Consider the following 26,189-nt stretch of genomic DNA (forward strand, 5'->3'; position numbering starts at 1 on the left):
CTGCAAATCATTCTTAGCTAGATAGGATAGACATATTTAAACACACTACTTGTATATTTAAGCAGCTGAGCTAGCTCTCTCTCTCTCTCTCTCTCTCTCTCTCTCATAGTCCCATACACAGAGTACACGTATAAGCTACCTGCCAATACCACGTCTTGGTACCTCAGGAAATTTCCCATTTCCAATTATAAGACTAGCTATCTCTATCTCTCTCTGCTGTTTTTGCTTGTGTTTGATGAGAAGATCATAACCAGAGAAATATCGATCAGTACTAGAAGAAGAAGCTACACACACACAAACGTATATAACTATATAATTATATAGAGAAAGAGGTGTTCAACATCATCTCTCGACGAATGAAGAGCTCACCAAGAAATTATGATTACTCGTTCAAGATTTTACTGGCTGGTGATTCTGGTGTTGGAAAGAGCAGTCTTCTTTTGAGCTTCGTTTCCGACTTTGTTGAAGACCTTTCTCCTACAATTGGTACTAATACTAATACTAGTATTCATTCATGATTCATCCGCCTTAAGTTTTAAGCTTTAGCTGTTTCAAATTCTCTTTGAAATTGACGTCTCAGTTACATGTTCAGGTACTTAATTGGGTTCTAACTCTTACGAAATACTGGTGTTCTGTGTCTTCAGTTTGCAAACTTCATGAACTCCAATAGGGGCATGCATTGATTTTTCTTTCTATTTCTTTGTTGGCTTTGTATATGAAGAGTCTAGTAAACTACCACACCACTAGATGGAAGGAACCAAATTAGAAGGCCATACTTGTATCTGTACCTGAGCTTGAATATTATGACCTTTACTATTACTATTGGAAATTAATGATGAACTTGAAGGAATTCTAACTATTTTGGTTCTTTGAATTCTCTGATTGCTATTATTATTGCTGCTGATCTTCTGTTGCAACCATTTAACTTTTCAAGGTGTCGATTTCAAGATTAAACAGCTTTCTGTTGATGGGAAGAGATTGAAGCTGACAATTTGGGACACGGGTAGTTAATGGATTTTGAGATTCTTCTTTCGCCATTTCAATCATTCAATGGAATTAGTTTGTGAATATTGTGTTGTTTTGCGCATAGCTGGACAGGAGAGGTTCGGAACAGTAATAAGCTCTTACTACAGAGGTGCACATGGAATCATTCTTGGTATGTCTATAGCATTTCACTGTCCATTCTTGAGTGATCACTTATTCTTGACTTGGTTTATTGTCTTCAAAGGTTTCTGCACGTCGCATCAAACAAAAATGCATGTTTTCAAGTGTTCAACCATTGAAGATACTTAATTTTTTTATTTTGTTCATTGGGTGAATTGCACATTGATGTTAAATCGTTCCTTAGCCATAGTGAGAACTATGGCAAATCAAAAAATGGAACTGATTTCTTTTGTTTATTTCAATCTCAGTGTATGACGTAACACGGAGAGAAACCTTTACAAATTTATCAAATCTATGGGCAAAGGAAGTGGACCGGTACTCCACCAATCAAGACTGCATTAAAATTTTAGTCGGGAACAAAGTTGACAGGGTAAGTTTGGTTCTGCTAGCTGTGGTTTCCTATGTATGCAAAGATATGTCAATTGTGCCTGCTCAATACTTAAAGCTGATAATGATGTATAACCTTTCCAGGATAAAGAGAGGGTTGTAACCAGAGAAGAGGGGATGGCTCTTGCACAGGAGCATAAATGTTTGTTTCTTGAATGTAGTGCTAAAACTAAAGAAAATGTTCAGCAATGCTTTAAAGATCTCACATTGAAGGTACCAATCTCACAACTAAAGACCTAACATGCTTCAAGGCTATCATCTAATGATGCATAAATGGTTTTCTAAGTTGCAACAAATTTGACGGTTGTGCAGATGCTGGAGGTACCAAGCCTACTGCAGAGTGGGTCTGTGGATGTGAAGAGACAAATTTTGAAGCAGAAACAACTAGACCAAGACCATATGCCTTGTAGCGCGACTTGTTGCAATCAATAGAAAACATTAGATCATGCCGGTACAAGGTCAAGAAGTGGGGGTAATGAAACTTAAGTGGACTATGGCTTTCCAAAAGCCGTTCTCAAATTGTTGTCATCACTTCCATGACAAATATTTTTGGGTTTAAGATAGTTTCTAGCTAGTTTATTGTACTCTGCAGGTGGAAGTACGAGAGTTTAAAGCGTTTCAAAGATAGAGCTTGTTAGAGAATAATGCTTCCGTATCCACAAATGTCTGTAAATTATATAAGATGTACAGAGACTGCAACATTTCAGAATATAGTTTTGTCTGCATGGGAAGTCGTATCTTTTTAGTGTAAGCACTTATAGAATCTAGTTATTCATTCTTTTCCAGAATTTCTTATGTGTTCAATCTGTTGCTTATGAGTAAACATGGCCTCTCGCTGATGAGAAACAGAGCTTCTTGATCTCAAATAACAAGAAAAGTAAGGCCCAGAATCTAACCTCAGCTTGGAGTAGTTGTACTGCACTTCCAGCAAAATCTTGAGCATCCTTCTCCTTCTTCTTACCCCTCGGGAATTTTTTTTTTATTTTTTTTTTTGCAAAACAAGGAACTGAATGACCCAACTCAACTTGGATACTGCCATCACCCTTTCAATTCAGGTAAAAATGATGGTCCGGGTTTCTGGGATGTCAGTAAGAAAATACCATCAACGAAGAACCCTTTCTGTTGATCAGACCATGGTTTAGGTACGCAATTACAGGTTCATGATTGTCTGCTGCACCTGAAGCAAGAATGCTCAGCTTGTCGCAGTCGTATGACATTTTGTACAGCTTTAGAAGAGGCTCTAGTTCTTCTCTTGCCAACTTTTTTGAATAAGAAAGTTTGCGGTTGGTATATCCATCCGATCCGAATACGGTAATGTCATCCTTCAAAAAACACATACATTTTGGTTAATGTGAGACTAGGCTTCTTTCTGTTACCAATAATCTCCACAGGAACAGTGCCCATCTCTGAAGTGATGGAATCGATTCACATCTCTTATGATAATCTCCCTCTCATAGATCATAGATATGAACTTGGTGGAAGTATGACAATCTCGACAAATTCTAAGGTTCTTTGTCACACGGAGAACTACTCCAGGATCAGTATTAAGAAGTCCAAAGGCAATGGCAAGCTTTTCACTGTGGGTTGTAAGGTTATGTTCTTTCTCCTCTTCACTAACATCATGCAAAACAAACTTAGTGTCAGGTACATAACCAGCTGCCTTCATCCTTTTTGGTAATTCCTCCAGTAACATGTAAATTTCCTTTGCTTGAGGGTGACATGTATCTCCACCAAGAAACATATGGGCTTTCCCATTGACCTCTATCCACAACTGCATCCAGGGCTCTTCTTCATCCCTTTAGATTTTCATAGATTTCTCAATCTGTCCACCTCCTTCCACTTGCCAGCTTCAGCATATATATTAGATAGCAGGACATAGTTGCCGCTGTTGTCTGGTTCCAATTCCGGACTGTTCAGATTCAGCCATGTCGGCCACCGGCGATGCGCAACGACGGTGCGGATAGTGCCAACCGTGCTCCCCTCCTCCCGGCGATCCTGTCTGGTCCGCCCCGCCGTTGTGGCCTGCCGTTGTCGGAAACAGTGAATCCGGACAGTCCGGACCTCCGTAGCCAAGAACGTCTGTATATATATATATATATATATGAGAATTTTCAGGTGCGGACGTCTGTACCTTAATTAAGATACGGATTCTCCGATTCCGGTGACGACGGCAAGCCACAACGGCAGGGCTTACCATAACAACCGCACTCCCCACCTCTCGGTGGTCCCGTCTATGCCGGTTGAAGCTCCATCGGGACTACGGCGGCCGGAATCTACCCAGAAACTTGGTTTTACAGATTCCGGCCACCGTAGGTCGCAGATGGAGTTCCGGCTGGCACAAACGGGTTCGTCGGAAAGTGGGTAGTGCAGCTCTGCTGGTCTGCCACACCGTTGCGGCCTGTGTTCGCCGGAATCGGGACGTCCGCACCTGAAATGGCCTATATATATATATGTTATTCAAGATCATCTCTACAAAATTTCATCCAATTCGGACATTGCTAAGGTATTGAAATTAGATTAAATCAATGAACGAATTAAAACTGTTCAACGTAAACCGTTCGTGTAAATCTCGATTTTGAAAGCTCAAACATTGTTAAAGTGGATGAAATTTTGTAGAGATGATCATGAATAGCATACCTATATATTGAATTATTTATGGTGAAAAAATTTGACCGAAAAATGTGCGAAAATTAGAACTTCACTATGTAATTTCAGAATGAAAGTCCACTCTCGATAAAGATTATATATATATAATCTACACAGTAAAAGAAAAACGCATTTCACAAAAAATGGTGTTCACAAGCCACATCTTTATATATAATAAATTGCTTAACTTCTCAGTTACACAGAAAACTATTCATACAAATTGAGTGAAATATCAAAACCGTAACATCCCTGCATCTCACTACCAGACATTACCAGACAATCAGACATCATAAAGAAGGAGGTGCATATAGGAACTACCTCCAGGGTATCCACAAGACCACAAGAGTTAATCTCAGTTGCAGAGCTCTTTCGAAACAAATGAAGAAGGAAATATCAGATGGAGATCAATCTCCCTTTATTGAGTCCACGGCTTTTGTTGGCGTGAATCACAGTCTAAATCACAGACTAAATCACAGATATATTGATTAGTAGATTAGTATATATATAGGTTGATATGTGTATGAATAATCATCAAGTAATATAACTAATTTATTCCAGTTAGTATCAGAGCAATGCTCTGTTTTTACCTGGGTTTGTTGTTTGCAGTTTTTTGGTGCTAAGCCGCTGAGCTTGCTGCCTTGGAGCACACATCGTGGTATCGTCGACAACGTCAGCAACCTTGCGACGTCACCTCCTTTCCTCGGAGCACACACCACTGCAACGTAATCAGTCGGAATACCCGACTGTTCCCCGGCAACGTGCAGCTCACCCGAGCTCCAGCAGTCAACACCGACGAGCGCCGATCTCCTCGTTGTTCCCGCTGCTGCGACCTTTCCACCGGAGGCACCTCCTCGACGCCTCGACGAGCGCCGTTCTCTTCGACACTGACGAGCCCCTCGACGCCTCGACAAAGCTCTGATCTCCTCGTCGTTCCCGCTGCTGCAACCCTTCCACCGACGACATCTCTTTCCTTCAGCACCGCCGCGTCAAGTCCGCTGCATCACGCTGTCAAAATCACAGCTGCCGCGTCCGGAACCAACCCGCCCAGATCCGGCCCAAATCCGAGAAGCCTGGCCCAGCACAGCTTCGACACAGCCCGGCCCAAATTCGCACCGACCCGGTCAACTCATCCTGACACAGTCAACTCGACCCGACACAGTCAACTCGACCCGACCCGGTCCACTCGACCCGATCTGGTCCACTCAACCCAACCCGGTCAACTCAACCCGACCCGGTCCGGTTAGCTTCAGACAGTGCATACTCACCGACAGTGCAAGTGCACCGGCGACAAATTGTTCTCCATTTCTCGCGTTTTTTGCTGTCTAATCCCTGTGTTTTTACATTATTTCCTTTTTCAATGGGTTCTGGACATGAAGTGGAGGGTTCTCAGCTTCCTGATGTTCCGACCTTCGAAGTATCTATCAAAGATTCTGACAACGGTTCATTTGGGGGCGCCAAACTCAACGGAACCAATTTCCGTAAATGGAAACGACTTATGGCTGCTCATCTTCGAGGCATGCACAAGATGGGCCATGTCACCGGCGTCACTAAGGCTCCTAGTCCTGAGAATATTGTTGCCTACAATAAATGGGACGACGATGATGGTCTTGTCATGTCCGTGTTGTGAAAAGCTATGAATGATGAGATAGTTGCTTTGGTGGAAGCATGTGCCACTACACAGGCAATATGGGAGACACTAGCCGACTTATTTACTAATGACCCTGATTTCATACAGGTTCATGAGTTAATGTGCACAGCTTTGGCAATACACCAGGATGGGCAACCAGTGGCGCACTATTTCACCAAACTAAAGAATATTTTGGCTGAGATTGATATGAAACGTCCTTGCATGATCAAAAATCAAGAGGATATTGTTTGGTACCAAAAAGAGAAGGAGCTTGAACGAGTTCACCATTTCCTAAAAGGTCTTGATGCAAAGCATACCAGTGCAAAAGGCGAATTTCTCTGAATGGCCGAACCACCCAGCTTTCTCACCGCTTTCACCTATATCTGAAAAGATGAGTCTCAGCAGGAGAGTATTCTTCAGGCACCGGCTGTCGTTTCCAGTCTCACTGTTCATGCTCGTTCTCCGGCACCACCCCTTCCACCAGCAACTTTCGCTCCCCTTCACCGACAAGGACCACCATCAGGTTTCGGGAATCAGCCTCGTCCTCCTTGCTCTTATTGCCATGATTCTAACCATGCTCGTGCGACCTGTTGGAAATTATATCTACACCTTAGGCCTAAGAGGCCTCATTATCGTCCCCAGGCGAAAGCAGCTCTTCAATTAGTTCTGGATCCCGATCTCTATGGTGTGGTTGGGCATGATCATCATACTGCTGGAGGAGCACCTACAGTATCCATCGTTGGCCGCGGTCAAATTGGTATGGCTTTTAATATTTCTCACTCTGTTAGTTTTGATACATGGATTATTGATTCTGGTGCATCTGATCATATGACTTATGACAAATCTTATTTCACCGTATTGTCTCATCCACCCGTACCCTATGTTACTAATGCTAATGGTGAGGCATTTCCCGTGTTAGGGACAAGGCCCGTTCGTATTACTCCCACCATAGAGCTTCATAATGTCCTCTATGTACCTGCTTTATCTCATCATTTGATATTTGTTCCCCAATTGAACGATGACGCTCAGTGCTCTGTGACCTTTTTTCCTATGTATGTGATATTTCAGGATCTTCTCACCGGACGGGCAATTGGTCGGGGGTATCTGAGGGGCCGGTTGTTTAATCTGGATCTGACATACGCAGGAGAAAAGCCAGAGGGACAGTCTCGGACCGCTTTACTCTCAACTTCTGACAAGCTAAGTGAAGTTTGGTTATGACATCGTCGCTTAGGGCATCCATCTTTTAGTGTTATGAAAAAATCTATGCCTACTTTATTTATTAGTGTGGACGAGTCTTGTTTATGTTGTGAGACATGTATTTTGGGCAAGAGTCATCGATCTACCTGGTCCCCTAGTACTTCTACTAAAAGTTTTCTTCCTTTTGAATTAATTAATTCTGATGTTGGGGACCCTCTAAAGAGTCTACTGTGTCAGGAATGCGATATTTTGTGTCATTTATTGATGATTTCACATGTCTTTCATGGATTGTTCTTCTTAAGAATAAAGATGAGGTTTTTCCAGCCTTTCGTGTCTTCCATGCCTCTGTCCAAACACAATATAATGCTACCATTCGAGTTCTTCGTTCTGATAATGGGGAGGGGGAATATATGAATCATGTCTTTTAGGAGTTCTTTAACGCACACGGGATTGTTCATCAAACAACGTGTCCTTACACACCTGAGCAAAATGGGGTTTCTGAAAGGAAAAATCGTCATTTACTTGATATGGCTCGGTGTATTCTTTTTAGTGCCCACATGCCTAAATACCTTTGGGGTGATGCTGTCATTACTTCCGCCCACCTTATTAATCGTCTTCCATCTCGTGTTTTTCAAGGGAAAGTTCCCTATGAGGTGCTTGCATCTCATGTCAAATTACCCTCTTTTCATAATCTTCCTGCCCGTGTTTTCGGTTGTGTTGCTTTTGTTCATCTTCCGCAACATCAACGTTCTAAGTTAGATGCCCGGGCAGTTAAATGTGTGTTTGTTGGGTACAGAGGCCATCAGAAAGGGTACCGGTGCTACCATCCCCCTACTCGGAAGTACTATGTCACTATGGATGTTACCTTTTTTGAGGACATGAGTTATTTTTCCTCTTCTGATACTACTCTTCAGGGTGAGAATTCCTATTTTGAAGAGCTGTATCATGGAGAGGGGGAGACAAGTGAGCCAGTCGATATGGTAACAAGTTATGTTGAGATTACCAAGGTGTCAGCCACACATGCACCACCGGAGGTCGTCACTCAAGAGATTCAGGCACCAGAAGCTGACAACACAACTGCCCCTCATGTCTCTCGTACTACTGTTTATACCCCTGACCAATGCTCTCCTGGTACAGAAGATCACTCATCTGAGGTTAGTCATTCTATTCGGGCTAATAGTAGACAATATGTTTTGCCAAATAGATCTACTCGAGGTCAACCAACAAAAAAATATGAACCTACCCTTCAGACTAAAGCCAAGTATCCGGTGGCCAATTTTATATCTACCAAAAGATTATCTAAGTCATATGAGTCATTTGTGAATCAAATATCTACTGTATCAGTACCTAACAAAGTGCAGGATGCATTGGGAGATCCAAAATGGAGGAAGAGATGGAAGCATTACAAAAGAACAATACTTGGGAGCTTGTACCTCCACCATATGGCAAGAAGACTGTAGGATGTCGATGGGTGTTTATAGTGAAGCATAATCCAGATGGGTCAGTAAGCCGGTATAAAGCACGCCTAGTAGCAAAGGGGTTCACCCAGACATATGGCATAGAATATGATGAGACATTTGCACATGTTGCAAAGATAAACACTATCCGGGTATTGCTCTCTATCGTTGCTAACTTGAACTAGCCACTTAAGCAGTTTGATGTTAAGAATGCATTCCTTCATGGAGAACTAACAGAGGAAGTATACATGGATCTTCTGCCTGGATATGTGGCCACTTCTCCAAGTAACTCCGTATGCAGATTGAGAAAGTCTTTGTATGGTCTTAAACAGCCACTTCGTACTTGGTTTGGAAGATTCTCATAATTCATGAGGAAAATTGGCTACATGCAGAGTAATTCAGACCACACATTATTTCTCAAACACCAACAAGGGAAGGTAACAGCCCTAATCATATATGTTGACGATATGGTAGTTACTGGTAATGATACTATTGAGGTGGAAAGATTACAAAATCAGCTAGCCACAGAGTTTGAGATGAAGGACCTAGGTACACTCAAGTACTTCTTGGGCATTGAGGTAGCCCGGGGAAGTGATGGTATCTATATGTGTCAGAGGAAGTACATCCTCGATCTACTAACGGAGACATGTATGTTAGATTGCACTCCAATTGATAATCCTATTGAGCAGAACTATCGGTTAGCAGAGTACCAAAATCAAGTGCCCACTGATAAAACTCGTTATCAGAGGCTAGTTTGACGCCTGATTTATTTGTCACATTGCAGGTCAGATGTTGCGTATGCAATAAGTGTAGTGAGTCAGTTCATGCATAATCCGAGTGTGGATCATATGGATGCTGTTGTGAGGATTTTGAGATACTTAAAGTCAGCTACATTGAGAGGAGTAATGTTTTCTAATCACAACAATATCCTTGAGATTTATAGCTTCACAGATGCAGACTGAGCTAGAAATATTACCGATCGGAGGTCCACATCAGGGTACTTTACTTTTGTTGGAGGCAATCTTGTTACGTGGAGGAGTAAGAAACAAAATGTGATAGCTCGATCTAGTGCTGAAGTAGAATACAGAGATATGGCTTAGGGAGTGTACGAATTATTATGGCTTAGAAATTTGCTATAAGACTTGGGTATTAAGCTAAATGTGCTATGCAGCTGTACTGTGACAACAAGGCAGCTATTGATATTTCACATAATCATGTGCAACATGATCGTACAAAATATGTGGAGGTTGATCGTCATTTTATAAAAGAGAAGCTAGACGCAAAGATCATTAGTTTTCCTTTTGTTTCCACAGAAGAGCAACTTGCCGATATGCTCACAAAAAGAGTGTCTAAAAGGGTCTTTTATAATTCACTTAGCAAGTTGGGCATGGTTGATATGTATGCACCAACTTGAGGGGTAGTGTTGGCGTGAATGTTGGCGTGAATCACGGATAAATTGATTGATAAATTAGTATATATATAGGTTGATATGTGTATGAATAATCATCAACTAATATAACCAATTTATTCCAGTGCTTTGCCTTTTTCTCTGGCGCTAAATTCCTGCGTGGACTTATGAAGGGTGGAGCATCCAACAGCTTGTGCTTGCTAAAGATTGATGGACTAGAGCCAACTAATGTGTTGTTATTAGAAGCTGACTGATGAGTAGGAGTATTTATCTGATGATCAGAATCTTTGTTGGTGTCAGCATCTGCTATAAGTTTAGGCAATCCATAAATATGCTTGATCCTACTTGCAATTGTGAAGACAGATCTTGCCAAAAGGATGCCTACGTAATCGTAAGTCGTATTCCACACAGAGACCTTCTTCAGATCCTTCACCTCGCGCCGCTTCAGGCCTACCTTGTTCTGAAGCTGGAGCAAACTTGGACCATCTAAGGTGGCAGTCTTGTCTTTCAGAGTACGTTCAAGAACCGAAAGACGTTTCATATGGTCATATAACTCTGCATTTTTTGAAATGAACTCCTTCATCACCTTGGTCTCCCTTTCCATATCCTCCCATGAAAGTTGCCATCCATAAGGGTCGACATTACTGTGGATCCAATCACTAATAGAATGCTCAAAATCTTTCAAACTCGGATCAGAACAATGATTCTTCCCAAGCCTGGCCACATATTTGGCCACAGTTAACGCATCGTCAAACAATTCACCTGCTACGAGTCCTAGAAGAAAATCATCATCATCTGACACAAGCTTTTTTTATACCAATCAAATCTGAAATCCTCTGTCTTGGCTTATCAACTTCTTCATCGCTTAGGCATCTCCACATACGGACAAGCCTACACATCCTTATTGCAACTTCAAAGGCAAATATTCCGACCACAGCTTTCTGCTTCATTTTTCTTTCTTTATTTATTTATTATTTATTTTATTTTTTTGTGAAGAATATGAAACCAAGAAAGTAACGATATAACCAGAAACCAATCACCCTTTTCTTATATGATCCTGTGAAGAAAAAAATAACATTTCAATCAAACATCTACAATATCTAAGTTATCTAACACTGATATATTGGAAACTCATACAACCAACAAACGAAAAGAAAACAGTTTCCGAATCCAATTTATATGGCAGATGAGTATAACCTGATTATAAACAAACTTACCATGATTATGTTACGTGAGCTGCTTCAATCAACACAACACTGACAAGAAGCAGCGAATTTTGTTCTTCAATTCAATCAACTCAACCTTCCTGTTTTTGCAGGTAGACAATATCATTCGATCAGGATTCACGTAATCTTTTACGCAATATTAGCCAGAAAAAAAAAGGGAACTGAAATTTATACTTCCCATTTTACATTCCACACTCCAACTTTCTTCTTTTAGTAAATTTAATTTTTGTCTTTAGTAACAAGTGTTTTGTCTTATTATAAAAGGTTTACCTAAAAAGTAAAAAGGAAAGTGAGAGTGTGGATTGTAAATTTCACGACCCAAAAAAAGAGAGGTGAGACTCAATGGACGGTCGAGGTCGAGGTCGACTTACTAAGGTGTGGTCTCTTAATTTTCTACCCACAAGGTAACATTATAGTGAATTATTATCTTATTTTGTTGACGCAATAAGGTTCGCCGTTTAATATAATGCGGGTTTCTAATATGTTCAATACGTTTATGAATTGTTCTTAAATTCATTTGTGTCACCTGCATTATTACTCCTTTCATATTGATGTGCCTCCGTGCCTCACTGAGTTGCTTCATTTATATCTGTATCTCTCAACCATATGAGCGTGTTGTAATTGAAATTACTATATGAGCGTGCGTGCAACTCTTTTCTTTTTCTCATGTAAGAAAAATGGGAGAATTTGAACTGCAGTCGACGACCATCTTTTTAGACTAGTTATATATATTCCTTATAAGCTAGTTGACATGTGGCCTGCTAAACAACTTTTGGTATGTACGTGATACGTACATTTCCATTGTTCTTATAAATGTAGGCATGTAGCCATTGCCTGAGATGATCTATGCGTTTTAAATCTTAAAAAAGTTACTTAGCAGACGTACGACAAATGTGTTCTGAGAAAACAGGTTGTTACAGTCAACTAGCTAAGGCCCGATGGTTGATCAAACCAATGCCAGGGTCCTGTGACCAGTTCCTCTTGTACTCTTGTTGTTCAGCTCAAACCTGCCGGCGTTGGTTGGTTACTAATGAGAAAGATTTTGTTATCACCGATTTGATGCCCTATTCCAGCTGTTACCTATACCCTGGGTCTTGTCTTCCCTCTATGAATCTTCACCTCTCTAACCCTTTCTTGTTATTCACGTATATAAGCTGCATTGTCCATTTGCATTTCCCAACAGGACGCAGTAGCCCCAAACAGAGAAAAAATGGCCTATAGTGGCCTGATCAAATGTGCAATATTGATCTTAGCTCTTGTTGCTGAAGCCAGTGCTATAAACATTTTTCTTGAGTGGGATGTGACCCTTGACAGTACTATCAAGCCTGTGTCTATGGATCAACCTGTGAGAACCGGTTGCTTATTTCAATTTTCTCGGTTTTCTGCTACTACTTACAGTTAGAGAATCTGAACCTTTGCTTTGTGTTAACTGTTGAGCAGGTCATCACCATCAATGGGAAGTTTCCAGGGCCTCTTATCAATGCCACAACCAATGACTTTGTACATGTCAATGTCTTTAACAATATGGATGAGCCTCTACTATTTACATGGTATGTAATAGTATCTCACAACAAATGATTTTGCATAGACCAAATTTCAAAACTTCTAATTAACTTATCAAAGACTAATGGTTGTGGTCGTGGTGTAGGAATGGTATACAGCAAAGGCTAAACTCATGGCAAGATGGAGTATCTGGAACAAATTGTCCGATTTTGCCCGGTACAAACTGGACTTATGTGTTCCAAACCAAGGACCAGATTGGCAGCTTCTTCTACTTTCCATCTATCAACTTCCACAAGGCTGCTGGAGGGTTTGGAGCTATTCGTGTCGTCAACCGCAAAGTCATTGCCGTACCCTTCCCTGCACCAGAGGCTGAATTTGATCTCCTCATTGGTGATTGGTATTATGACAGCTACAAGGTCTCTTTCACTAATAATTATATTCATGAATATCATGATGAATTAGCTTTAGTTTAAAGTTCAATTTCATTTTTAGCTTACATTTATTTTGGGGTGGAATTGGAATAGGCAATTCGATCACAGATGAATACTAGTGAGACGGCTTATTACATCGTTCCAGATATTATGTTAATGAATGGCAAAGGCCCTCTGAATCATCCATTGTCAACAGACCATGAATCCTTCACTGTCACACAAGGTACATTTATCTAGGAGTACTGAAAGCTACATGTATCTACTATTTGTACGTCTTAGTTTGATCGATCAACTATTTATGATTGGCCGTTTGTTATATACGCAGGGAAGACATACAGGCTGAGAATATCAAATGTGGGGAATGCTGTGAGTTTCAATTTCAGAATTCAGAACCATCAAATGGTGTTGGTTGAAACAGAAGGATCATATACTAAACAAATTACTTTGGATTCTCTGGACGTACATGTTGGCCACTCATACTCGGTTCTTGTCACAGCAAATCAAGATGAGGCTGACTACTACATGGTGGCATCTCCCAAGCTACTAAACACCTCTGATTATAGCAGCCTGGTAGGCATAGGGGTGTTGCACTATTCGAACTCTGTCTCAACAGTTGGTGGACCGCTGCCGGAAGGACCTGACCCATTTGATGTCGATTTTTCGATGACCCAGGCTCGGTCTATAAGGTAAAATACAAAAGTGATTCAACATTTAGTTGGTGACAGATCTACTTGTTTCATCAAACACATTCTGATATATCATATATCTACCCCCAATCATGACCAGGTGGAACTTAACTACTGGAGCTGCAAGGCCTAATCCACAAGGTAGCTTCAACGTCTCAAATGTGACCCTATCGCAAACCTTCGTCCTAGAAAGTACAGTGGCTCAAATTCAAAATGTTCCACGTTATGTTGTCAACAATGTGTCATATTACACTGTATCAACCCCGCTGAAACTCGCTGATCACTTTGTCAATGGTTCCGGTGTGTATATACTTGATAATTTTCCAGTGCAATCAGTCAACCATGATGCCGGTTATGGAGTATCTGTAGTGACTGGAATCCACAAAGGATGGGTAGAAATTGTGTTCAAAAACAACCTGGCGGCCATGGATTCTTGGCATTTTGATGGTTACGGATTTTTTGTGGTTGGGTAAGCCTGGCTCTATATATATTTTTAGCTTCAATATTATTTAATAGCTTCGTAGTAATGTGGACGTAATAAAAATCATGTACGCTAGACACTAGCCTGATGATCCTGGAAAATATTAATGAGCAGGTATGGCATGGGAGATTGGACTACAGAATCACGCAGCACATACAACCTCTACGATCCTGTTGTGAGATCAACCGTGCAAGTGTACCCGGGAGCATGGACTGCAGTGTATGCATTCCTAGACAACCCAGGAATGTGGAACTTAAGGTCACAACTACTGAAGCACTGGTACTTGGGACAAGAACTCTACGTGCGAGTTTTTGATGCTGATCCTGACCCTGCTAAGGAACGCCCCCCACCAGATAATCTCCTTCTATGTGGTAACTAGCTAGTTCATGCAATTTCATTTATGTTATCCAGTACTTAATTTTGAAAAGTTCTATTATGTTTTCGGTGAGATTAATTGTGTAAGCTTTCGTTCTACTTGTAGGAATTTTTTCTGATTCTCCTCCAGCTCCAGCACCAGGTCCATGGACACGAGAGTGGTGATTGGAAGTGGGAAAAACTTATATGTAGCAATAATTTTCCAATTCTGTATACTTTGGCTACATAAGAGTACGTATGAAATATATCTCTACATGCAAAGCATTCTTTTCCTGTCATGAATTCATCGTGTTCTAAACTTAAGAGCATCCGCACCGGCGAGCAAATGTGCCGGCGTGCTCGAACAGTAGGAGGGACCGGTCGGAGGAGCTCGAGCAGGAGAAAGGGGGGCTCGCACCGGCGAGCAGGAGGAGGCGAGCTGCTCGCCCAGTCAACCGAGTCGTGGTGCTCGTCCGATCGCTCGAGCAAATTTTGCTCCGGCGTTTGCTCGTTCGCCTGGCGGAGCCCACCGCCTGTGGGTGACGTCAGCCACGGGCGAATTGTTTTTATGTTGCACGCGCCAGGAAAAAAAATAGCGAGCCAATGAATGGCTGACACGTGTCTCACCGATTGGCCAACGGTCCAATAGATCTGGGCCTTCCATTTTGAATCAGAAATTTCGATCCAACGGCCAGAATTAATTGGCAACGGCTACTATTTGATCATAACGGAAATAAACCCAAAAAATTGTAAAAAAAATCCCAAAAATTTCAAAATTCTCCCAAAAAATTACCTATAAATACTACTTCAATTTGTTATGAACTCATACCAATTTGTGCACAACAAATTTCACATCTTCCTCCATCTCCTCTCTCATTTCGTTTAGCATTTTTTTCCAAAACAATGGGCACCCATTGGCTTCCTTCCGAATATTTACAAATGTGCATTTCTTTTGTCCGTCATAGTATTTATGAATATGACGGTAACAAACAAAAAAGGGACAAATTATGGGAGACAATTCATGGCGATTATATGCAAAATTGGGTGCTAGCACCGGGTGAGAAACCTCTGAAGCAGCCGAGGACCCGAATCGCGCTCGCTTCTCACTACAACAAGTTCAAACTACTCTTGCAAAAATGGGGCAAATGTTTGGCGGCATCACGACAACGTATAGCTAGCGGCACTTCGCTAATGGACGAAGTAAGTACATTGTTTTATCATATATTATAATTTTTATTTGATTATATGAATTAAATTATGTAATTAAATAAGTACCTAATATAAGTTTTTTACATCAGGAACGACAAGCTCAATCATGTTACTATAATGCCAAGAAGAAAAAGTTTACACGCTTTGAATGTTGGGAAGTGGTTAAAAATCATCCATCTTTCGTTGCGGTGCTACCTACTACTCCATCTCCATATGCAAGTAGTTACCACGGTACTCCTTCCACAACTGAATCATCTCCAACCATCAATTTGGATGACAACCAATTGAATGAGACACCTCAAAGCAACACACGGTAGCTCCATCGAGTCCACCTAGACCAATGGGAACCAAGGCGGCAAAGGAAGCTAGGCGCCAAAAGAAACAGGGTAAGACTCCTATTGAGCAACGGGTGGAGGTTTTTCATACCATTGCAAGTGACCAAGCATCATGGCATACCAAGAGGCTAGCCCATAATGAAAGTGAGCTTAATTATTATGCGGAGTACATAGACATTCAAAAGCGGAAAGAAACAAGGGCGGAAGAAGAGTTACGATTGAAGAAACAAGAGAATGACACAAGGATCATGACAATGGATTTAGAGGCTATGACCCCAATCTCGAAAAGGTATTTTACCAAGAGGAAACTAGCAATCCTTAATGAAGGAGAAACTAGTCAAGATCAACCTACCGATGAAACATATTCGGATTGTTATCACCCAAATCGCGTGCTTTTTCCATAGTAGTTATAGTATTGTATTAAGAATAAATCTGGGCTTGGCTCGTCATTTTATGTAATTTAAGTTTTTCGAGAAATAAAATGCAATTTATTTATTAAGTTGAAATTGAAATACACATTAAATTAAAACACATACTGAAATTAAACACAAGCTTAATAATTAAACACAAACATCATGAAGTCGATGCTTCCAATCATACCTGGAAAACCTCGGCGTTCGGCTTTAGCTAGTAGTCGCGTGAGGTCTACCGGTGTTGGACTGCGGAGGTATCTTGGACCATAGAGATGAACCACTTGGCTGCAAAACTCCTTCATACATTCCAGGGTAGTCGATTCCCCCATCCTTGTAATTTCAGTACACTGATCTGCGGCTGACCCGTACGCTAGCATTCGTAGAGCCCCGATCATCTTTTGTTGGGGAAGTAGCCCTAGCAAACCAGTGGCGTCTTCTCTTTGATGCCAAGACATGTCGTGGTTGCAGAGGTCCGTCATGATAATGTTGAATCGGTCTCTGCTCATCATGTACCTCCGACGAAAGTCTTGAGCGTCGAAAATTGGACGTTCGATGAAATAATCTTCCATGAGATTGCGTCCCCTAGTTAGCCTCTAACGTGGCTTATTCATTTTTTTACCGCGACGTGAACCGCTTGGTCGTGTTGATTCATCATCGTGTTGTGCTTCCGCCATGACCACCTGATTCACGAATGATTGCTCTATATCGTCATCCTCTTCTTGTTGACGTTGTCTCCGCCTGAAAAAATTGTGGAAGCTTAAAGGATTCATCAAAATGATGAACAAGGAAATGTTGCTAAGTATTTAGATTGTAGGATGAGTTATATGCTCGGATTCTTCACAATGGTGTGAGTATAGAATGAGTGATATTAGACGTTTTTATAGCAAATTGGTCGAAAATCTTATCAGAAATTTGGTCCAATTGTTTTGCCAACAGTGACACGTGTCAATTCTCTACTAGTCGAAAATCTTATCGGAAATCTGCTCCAATTATTTTAGCGACAATGACACGTGGCAGTGACTCCTGTCAATTATCTATTAATCGAAAATCTTATTAGAAATTTTGGATAATATCGAGTCGATAATGACACGTGGCACATTATTATTGGTTGTAAATATATCTGGTAAAAAAATTAATTATTTCACAACAAGACAAAATTGAATTGCTCAAGCAAATTGTAAATGGGTGTGTGAAAAAATCGATTTGCTTGAGGAAAATATGAAATCGATTTGCTTGAAGTAAAATTTGCTTCTGGCCCTACCATTTGCTTGAGCAAATCCATTTCATGGGTGTGGATGCTCTAATAAGAATTACCTGACTAATAAGTTTTGTCATCAGCTTGGTCTTTTCTTGCAATATGTGGTTCGATGATTCATGAATAAAATATAATATTAGGACATATTAGGACTTACAGAAAGTGTACGGTGTCTCTGCGTACGTATGAAACTCAAATTAAACCCAAACTCACTTGCTTTATGTGCATTTCGAAACCACCCGACGTCCAACCTCGATCTGTGAGAGATGTCAAAGAGAATTTATCAACTTAGTGCGCGACTGTAGAACGCGAATCTGAAAACAAGCAAGAGAATGCAGACACGTGTACAAATAAATGTAATTTAATGAATATCAAGCGCGGGGTTACAATCTTTGGTGAACTCCTCTGATTCTATCTCCGTATGTGATTTGGCTCAAGGGTGACATGCACTTGATCTTGAGGATTTGAGTTTGATTTGGATTTGATTTGACGAAGAACGAGCGATTTGGCCGCTTGATGATTCTTCGTGGACTTGAGTTTGGATTGGATTTGGATGAAGAACGAGCGATTTGGCCGCTTGATGATTCTTCGTGGACTTGAGGTTGGATTTGGATTTGATGAAGAACGAGCGATTTGGCCGCTTGATGATTCTTCGTGGACTTGAGGTTGGATTTGGATTTGATGAAGAACGAGCGATTTGGCCGCTTGATGATTCTTCGTGGACTTGAGGTTGGATTTGGATTTGAGGAAGAACGAGCGATTTGGCCGCTTGATGATTCTTCGTGGATTTGATGATCTTCGTGGACTTGAGAGACTTCGGGATTTGTCGAGAGTGATTCTTGCTCGAGTGATTTCTCTCCTTCTTCTCCAAGTCTCAAAAAAATCCCCCCTCTCTTTATGTTGAAAGGGCTATTTATAGTGTCAAAGTTTCTATTTTGTATAATATTTTAATGACACTAAAATAATAAATTCTTTAATTGTATAATTAAATCAATATGTATTTTCCGATTAATTTAAAATTAGTTATTCTCATAACTAAATTAAACAAAAAATAATTGATTTAATTATGACCGTTAAGGAATTTATTAATTTAATCAAATATCCGATTACCATTTCGAATCGTCAATGACATTCAATTTTCCGGTGCAAAACGGAATCACGTAGCTTCGATTACGATCATCCGTTTATGTGCTGACACGAGTTTTATTTGGATCCGCGCAAACTTTGTTGACTTTTTGGCCACGTGTGCAATTTTGTCGGGCTCTTGGTCGATTTAATTATTTAACGAAGATAATTTACTTCATTAAATTTCATGTGTCTACAAATGCCCCCACTTCAAGTCGTGCTGCAGACATGTCGTCGTTACGTGCCGAAAGCGCAGCTTGAAGTATGTACTTTTGATTTGGAGAATTTGTGGAGCTAGCTTTCGAGGCTCCGCAAATTTTGTAGTAATCTTTCCTTATGACTTCCGAGATTTAGTTCGTCACAAAGGGAAATTACTGGCTCTCCCGTCGATTTATTTGATTTGGTGTTGATTCGGTATGGCTTGAACATTTATTGATGATCATTGACAATCCATCTCTAGCATTTATTGCTCAGCAGTGTTGGTTTTTTTTTTTTGTCTGCATTAATGAGCTGCATTGATTGCTCAGTAGTGTTGGCCCGAGGTCAAAACTACAGTCTAGCGGTTCCTGTATTGGCGAATATATATCAGGGTTTAAATGCCATATCCGTCTCGAGTGATCCAGGAAGCTGTCCAGCTGCGCTTCCTTTTCATTATTTGTACGGGTGGTTGGGCGAGTATTTCGGCACTCATTTCTTCTCTCGACATCCAGAAAGCTTCAGGCCTTTAATGGTTCATATTTCAGGGGAATTGTCAGCAAGGAATTTCGAGGATGGACAGGCCCGTGCCTTGTTCACAGCTTGTGATAATGTTCGGATGAAACGATTTGCCAAAGTTCCAAGTGTGCGCAAACTGATCGTTGACACTCACGGAGCCCTTCCTGTAGATTCCGCCTATCTCATTAGCCTTCGCTCCGGATTTGTGTCTCTACGGCAAGATAGTTGGCGAGTAGTCGAACCATATAACCCTCAGCGATTCAGCCGACAATTCGGATATGTTCAGGGTGTTCCCGGAGGTTCCCAAAGAGATAATCGACCCGTACCTTTAGCTCGGACATACTCGGTTTGGGATAATTTGACAAAGCTTGGCACAAAAGGTGAGGTAATTTTGCCTATGAAAAGTGACATCACCCAGTTTATGGTTACTCAAGACTACATCGAATGGTGGTCCAAAGTTCATCACCCTGCGTTGAAGAGGCCTATGAAGATAACCATTGTAAATTTGCCACAACAAGAGCCTCCGACAACTCCTCTCCCAATTTTGGTCTCCGCCGAAGCTTTGCCCCCGGTTGACAACTATCAGATTCCACCTACTCCAGCTTTGGAAGGAATTGGAGATTCAGCAGATTTCCGCCCCAAGTCGAATGAGAAGGTTGCTACATCCAGGATGCGTAGTAGAAGCAGCAGTAGTACTCATAGTGACGTGCACTTCAAACGTCAAAAGAGGGATGATGGTGGCCTTGGACCTATTTACTTCAATCCCAATGCCGACTTTGATCTTGGCGGCAATTTTCTTAGGGACGTTCCTGGTCCTTCAAAACTCGTGCCTGCGCATGTTGAGGTATTCATATACACCATTTTTTTTTGCTATATTTGCTTTTGTGCTCGTCCTCTTTAGCTACGTATCATATTCAACAGTTCACTTATTGCCAACTTGATCCAATTTTGTTCCTCTCAGCTTGAAGATATCGGTTATTTTGATGAAGTCTGCTCCGGTGACGGCGTTCAATTTCCTTTCGAGGAGTGCGCAGCTAACATTTTCCCAGAAAAGAACGTATGTCGGAAGGAGAGTGAACCACAGCCAGTTGACCAGAGAGGTATACGCGAATTCATTTATATATTATTTTCCCGCACTTCTTCAATAATGTATGCTCATTTTCACTCTCACATACACAGGTTTGTCCACGGCGACGGGAAGTACGAAGCCTTCAGAAAAAGCAATATTTCCTGAAGCTTCTGTGTGCGATATCGAGGTAGTGGATACAAGTCAATGGCTCCGCGATATCCGCATGCGAGCAGCTGCAGAAGTTTGTGCAAAGATAGAAGGCATGATAGCGACGTATTCCCTGAAGATGATTATTGCTGGGAGGAATGAGCTTGATATGTTGACGAATGAACTTATCAAATATGAAGTCGACCCATCAACAATAAAAAAAAGATTGGAGCAGTTGATGACAAGCGCTACCCTATATGACTCTGCAAGGCTTGCATGCGCTCACAAATGCGCCATGGGCACCAGCGCTAAAAAATTGGCAGAGACAGAGTTTGAAATCACGACAGCCCAAGAAATCCGACAAAATAGTTTTGATCAGCGTAAGTCTACACTTGAGTCCCTTGAGAACTGGAAGAAAGAACAACAGAAGCTAGAGTAGACGTTGGACTCACTGGATGCGGACTTATTTCTTCATGATGCCAGACTTGTTGATCCGGAACAGAAGAAGTGCCCAAATCCGAGAGATTCCAGAACTGAGAGTCGGTTTTTAAGAACGTCGGAGCAGCTTCAAATCAAAGAAGAAGTGTCCAATCCGAGAGATTTCAGAACTGAGAGCCAGCTTTGAAGAACGTCGGAACAGCTTCAAGTCAAAGAAGAAGTGTCTAATCCGAGAGATTCCAGAACTGAGAGCCAGCTTTGAAGAACGTCGGAACAGCTTCAAGTTAAAGAAGAAGTGTCTAATCCGAGAGATTCCAGAACTGAGAGCCAGCTTTGAAGAACGTCGGAGCAGTTTCAAGTTAAAGAAGAAGTGTTTAATCCGAGAGATTTCAGAACTGAGAACCAGCTTTGAAGAACGTCGGAACAGCTTCAAGTCAAAGAAGAAGTGTCTAATCCGAGAGATTTCAGAACTGAGAGCCAGCTTTGAAGAACGTCGGAACAGCTTCAAGTCAAAGAAGAAGTGTCTAATCCGAGAGATTCCATAACTGAGAGCCAGCTTTGAAGAACGTCGGAGCAGCTTCAAGGGTTTGACCTGGATGTGACAGACTTGAATGATCATGATTTGCTCTTTTTTTTTTCAATCAAACCCTTATATTTTTTTTTGATGTGACTGAACTTAAGATTGTTATTCTTAAGATGCCTACGTATCCTTCTAAAGAAGGAATCAAGTCATCACGTAGTTCAAGGGTTTTTTTGTTTTTGTTTTTTTTGTCTTACGCAGTTTAGGCTCGTGCAGACTTGGAGCATTTTGTTTTTTGTTTTTGTGTCATACGCAGTTTATGCTCGTGCGGACTTGGAGCATACTTTGTTTTTTTTTTTTTTCAAGCATAATACTTCTTCAGGAACTTGCCGTTGATGGGACCGATTCTCAAACCGTCTTCCGCCACAATTTTGTAAGCTCCATTGGTGTAAACTTCTCTGACGACGTAAGGACCATCCCACTTTGACTTGAATTTGGAGCCAGACTTGTGCGTCATAATGATGGGTCTTCGAACAGCAAGGACTAAATCATCAACTTGAAATGACCGTGGTCGAACACCTTTGTTGAAGGCGTGTGACATCCGAGCTTGGTAGCATTCCAGGTGTTGTTGTGCGTCAAGCCTCTTCTCGTCCAAAGCTTCTAACTCTTGCAGGCGCAACTTGACATTTTCTTCATTTGTGAGACCTTCTTGCAAAGCGATTCTCAATGACGGGATTTCTTTCTCTAATGGTAACACGGCTTTGACACCATAGACGAGAGAATAAGGTGTAGCATTTGTGGCTGTCCGATACGTCGTTCTATAAGCCCAGAGAGCTTCGCCCAATTTCTCATGCCAATCCCTCTGCTTCTTGCTGACAGTTTTCTTCAAAATATTACATAGCGTTTTATTGAATGCTTCTGCCAATCCATTTGCCGGAGCGTTATACATCGAAGAGAAGTGAAGCCTGAAGTGAAATTTCTTGCTCAAATTTTCTGTTGCGGTATTCGAGAAGTACTTGGCGTTGTCTGTGATGATGCATCGCGGTATACCATAGCGTTGTATGATGCTTCCAGTAATGAAGTCCACAACATTTTCTTTCTTTATTTCTTTCAGCGGTATCGCTTCTGCCCACTTTGAGAAGGAATCTGTAGCTGCCAGAATGTACATATGACCAGCCGATGATTTCGGAGTGATGGGTCCGATTGCATCCATTCCCCAGACATCTAACGGGTGCGAAGCAATTGTCGGATGCAATGGCTCAGGTGGTTGATGAATGAAGTTGGCATGAAACTGACAAGCTTGGCATTTTTGTGCATACTCCATACAATCCTTGACCATGGCAGGCCAATAATACCCTAGTCGTCTTACTTGGAAATGTAACTTTGGCCCTGACTGATGTGCTCCACACACTCCAGAATGAACTTCTTCCATGGCTTTTACCGCTTCATCCTTTCCCAAGCATCGAAGGAGTACTCCGTCAAACGACCTCCGATATAAAGTTTCTTTGTAGTAGAGGAAGCGTGGTGCTCGTCGCTTGATGCTCCACCTTTGCTTCGAATCTTCGGGAAGCTTGTTGTGCTCAAGATAGTCGATAAAAGGATGCCTCCAGTCTTCAACATCAATGGTGTGAACTGACACTACATGAGAACTGGCACACTGGAGTGAAGGTTTTGTTGTCACGACCCATCTTTGGCAAATTGGGATGTCCAAAATTCCGTCTCCAGACAATGCCAAGGTCGCCGCCAAGTTTGCCAATGCGTCTGCCATTTGATTTTCTTTCCGTGGCACATGTATGAGTGTAACATTATCAAAGCCCTTCAAGAGTTGTGTGGCAAGTTGGAAATAAGGTACCAAATCTTCCTTCTTAACCTCGTAATTAGTGAGCAGTTGATCAATCACCAACTTTGAGTCTCCATATACTTCGAGACTTTGGATTTCAATCTCTAACGCTGTTTGCAATCCCATGATCAAGGCTTGGTACTCTGCGACATTGTTGGAGCACAATTCCCCAAGGGTGAAAGAATAAGGCAATATCTGCTTTTGTGGAGAGACGAATATAACACCAGCCCCTGCTCCGTCTACCCTAGATGAGCCATCGAAAAACATCTTCCAAGTAGGGAGGACCTCTGCAAGGAAGACTTCCTCATCCGGGAATTCATCTGAGATTTCCCAATCCGCTGGAATAGGGTGGTCTGCCAAGAAGTCGGCCAACGCCTGCCCTTTCACTGCTTTAGCGGACACATATACGATGTCGTATTGGTTCAATAGTAACGCCCACTTAGCCATGCGTCCGGTTAGAACTGGTTTAGATAGTATGAACTTAACTGGATCGGCTCGCGCCACCAAGTGCATTGTGTAAGCTTGCATGTAATGCCTCAACTTTTGAATGGCGAAGACGAGTGCAAGACACATCTTCTCTATCGGCGGATAATTCAGCTCAGGTCCGGTAAGGGTCCGACTTAAGTAGTACAAGGCTTTCTCCTTTTTGGCTTCATTTTCTTGGGCAAGAAGGGCCCCAAGTGATCTCTCTTGAGCCGCGATGTAAAGGATAAGAGGTTTCCCGGCGATAGGTGCACCCAACACCGGAGGATTCGCCAAGTATTTCTTTATGCTCTTAAAGGCATTGCGACAAGATTCATCCCATACAAATGGAACATCTTTCTTCATGAGTCGACTGAATGGTTGGCAGCGGCCCGCCAGGTTCGATATGAACCGTCTGATGAAGGCAAGTCGTCCTTGGAGGCTTTTTAACTCGTGCAAATTTCTTGGCTCTGGCATTTCCTGGATGGCTTTAATTTTGGATTGGTCTACCTCGATGCCTCGGTGCTTCACGATGAATCCAAGAAATTTTCCGGAACTGACACCGAATGCACACTTCAAAGGATTCATTTTTAACTGGTATTTGCGTAACCTGTCGAATACTCTTCGTAGATCTTGCAGGTGATCAATTCTTTTCTTTGTTTTGACAACCAAATCATCAACATAGCATTCTACATACTTGTGCAGCATGTCACCGAAAATTTTTTGCATAGCGCGTTGGTACGTTGCACCGGCATTTTTTAACCCGAATGGCATGACCTTATAGCAATAAATTCCTTTGGGAGTTCGAAATGCAGTGAGTTCCTCATCCTCTAAGGCCATCCTTATCTGGTTGTAACCTGATGATCCGTCCATGAATGACAAAACCTCATGCCCGGTTGTCGCATCCACCATGAGCTCTATGATTGGTAGAGGGAAATCATCTTTTGGACATGCCTCGTTTAAATCACGAAAATCTACACAAACGCGGATTTGTCCGTTCTTCTTCTTGACAGGAACAATGTTTGCGATCCACTTGGGATACTGAACCTCTCTAATGAAGCCTGCGGCAATCAACTTATCAACTTCTGCTTCAATTTGAGGAATAAGTTCTGTTCGAAAACGTCTTTGTGTTTGCTTGGTCGGCCGAGCCTCTGGTTTGACAGCAAGTCGATGAACTGCTACTTTTGGATCTAGGCCGGGCATTTCTTTGTACGTCCAAGCAAATACATCTTTGTACTCGAGCAACAGATCAAGATGTTCTTTTTCTTCTTCAGAACTTAAAGACGCACTCACAAAAATAGGTCTTGGGTCTTCCTCTGTTCCCAAGTTAATCTCCTTAAGTTCATCCATAGTGGCTTGCCCCCCGTCTTCAAGTTCTGGAGGAGCTTCGTCTACTTCAATTTCAAAATCTTCATGATCGTCTTCCTCTACGGCATCTGCTTCTGCCACCGTGACATGATAAGAAGTTTGGACAATGTCATCATCACCGTCATTATCGAGGTTGCCATCTCCTTTTTGGCCAGTGAATATGATGGTATGTTGCTTCACTTTGAGTTGATCCGTGGAATCCACTTCCAACATACAATGCCTCTTCATGCGTGACGGGATAAGACTTCGGATTTCCTTGCTCTCCGCTTGACCACAAGTCATTTTCCTCTTGCATATCTGTCGTTCCTCAGGTGCTTGGATCCTTTCCAACGCAGGCTTTCGCGGAATGAGGTTTGCATTTTGCCTATCTTTGTCTGAACTTGACATCCTTTTGAATACGGAAGGCCGGGTGGTTGTAATACCGATGCGATTGAAGACTGAACCTCTACTTGATGTCATGTTCACACGGTCAAAAACCGACACCCTTGTGATTGATCCTTCATTGCGTTCAGATATTGCTCTTCGGGAACCTGGACGAATGCGATCGAACGACGAAATGCGAGGGGTTGACTGAACCTCTCGACTCTTCTCTTCGACTACCTCGACACTGATATGTTGCACATTGGCTCGCTCTGCCCTTCTTCTTCCTGAAATTCTAATAGGCTTGCTCGAAGTGAAACCGAGACCAGCTTTAGAAGAATCAATTGTTGCCCCTTGCTCTCTTAAC

General features: G+C 41.8%; 2 protein-coding genes across 2 annotated transcripts; both read left to right on the forward strand.

Moving 5' to 3' along the window:
• Positions 1–95: 95 nt before the first annotated feature.
• On the forward strand, positions 96–2,396 carry LOC126804051 (ras-related protein RABC2a-like). Its single transcript, XM_050531809.1, has 6 exons — positions 96–486; positions 935–1,003; positions 1,091–1,156; positions 1,413–1,534; positions 1,636–1,764; positions 1,864–2,396. The coding sequence occupies exons 1-6, from the start codon at positions 357–359 to the stop codon at positions 1,981–1,983; spliced, it is 636 nt and encodes a 211-aa protein (XP_050387766.1). The 5' UTR covers positions 96–356; the 3' UTR covers positions 1,984–2,396.
• A 9,925-nt stretch (positions 2,397–12,321) lies between these two features.
• On the forward strand, positions 12,322–14,885 carry LOC126801941 (monocopper oxidase-like protein SKU5). The gene is made up of 8 exons (XM_050529440.1): positions 12,322–12,457; positions 12,553–12,662; positions 12,761–13,031; positions 13,140–13,269; positions 13,372–13,732; positions 13,833–14,201; positions 14,328–14,584; positions 14,695–14,885. The coding sequence occupies exons 1-8, from the start codon at positions 12,323–12,325 to the stop codon at positions 14,751–14,753; spliced, it is 1,692 nt and encodes a 563-aa protein (XP_050385397.1). The 5' UTR covers position 12,322; the 3' UTR covers positions 14,754–14,885.
• Positions 14,886–26,189: the final 11,304 nt, after the last annotated feature.

Source organism: Argentina anserina, chromosome 7 (assembly GCF_933775445.1).
Source record: "Argentina anserina chromosome 7, drPotAnse1.1, whole genome shotgun sequence".
NCBI lineage: Eukaryota > Viridiplantae > Streptophyta > Magnoliopsida > Rosales > Rosaceae > Argentina > Argentina anserina.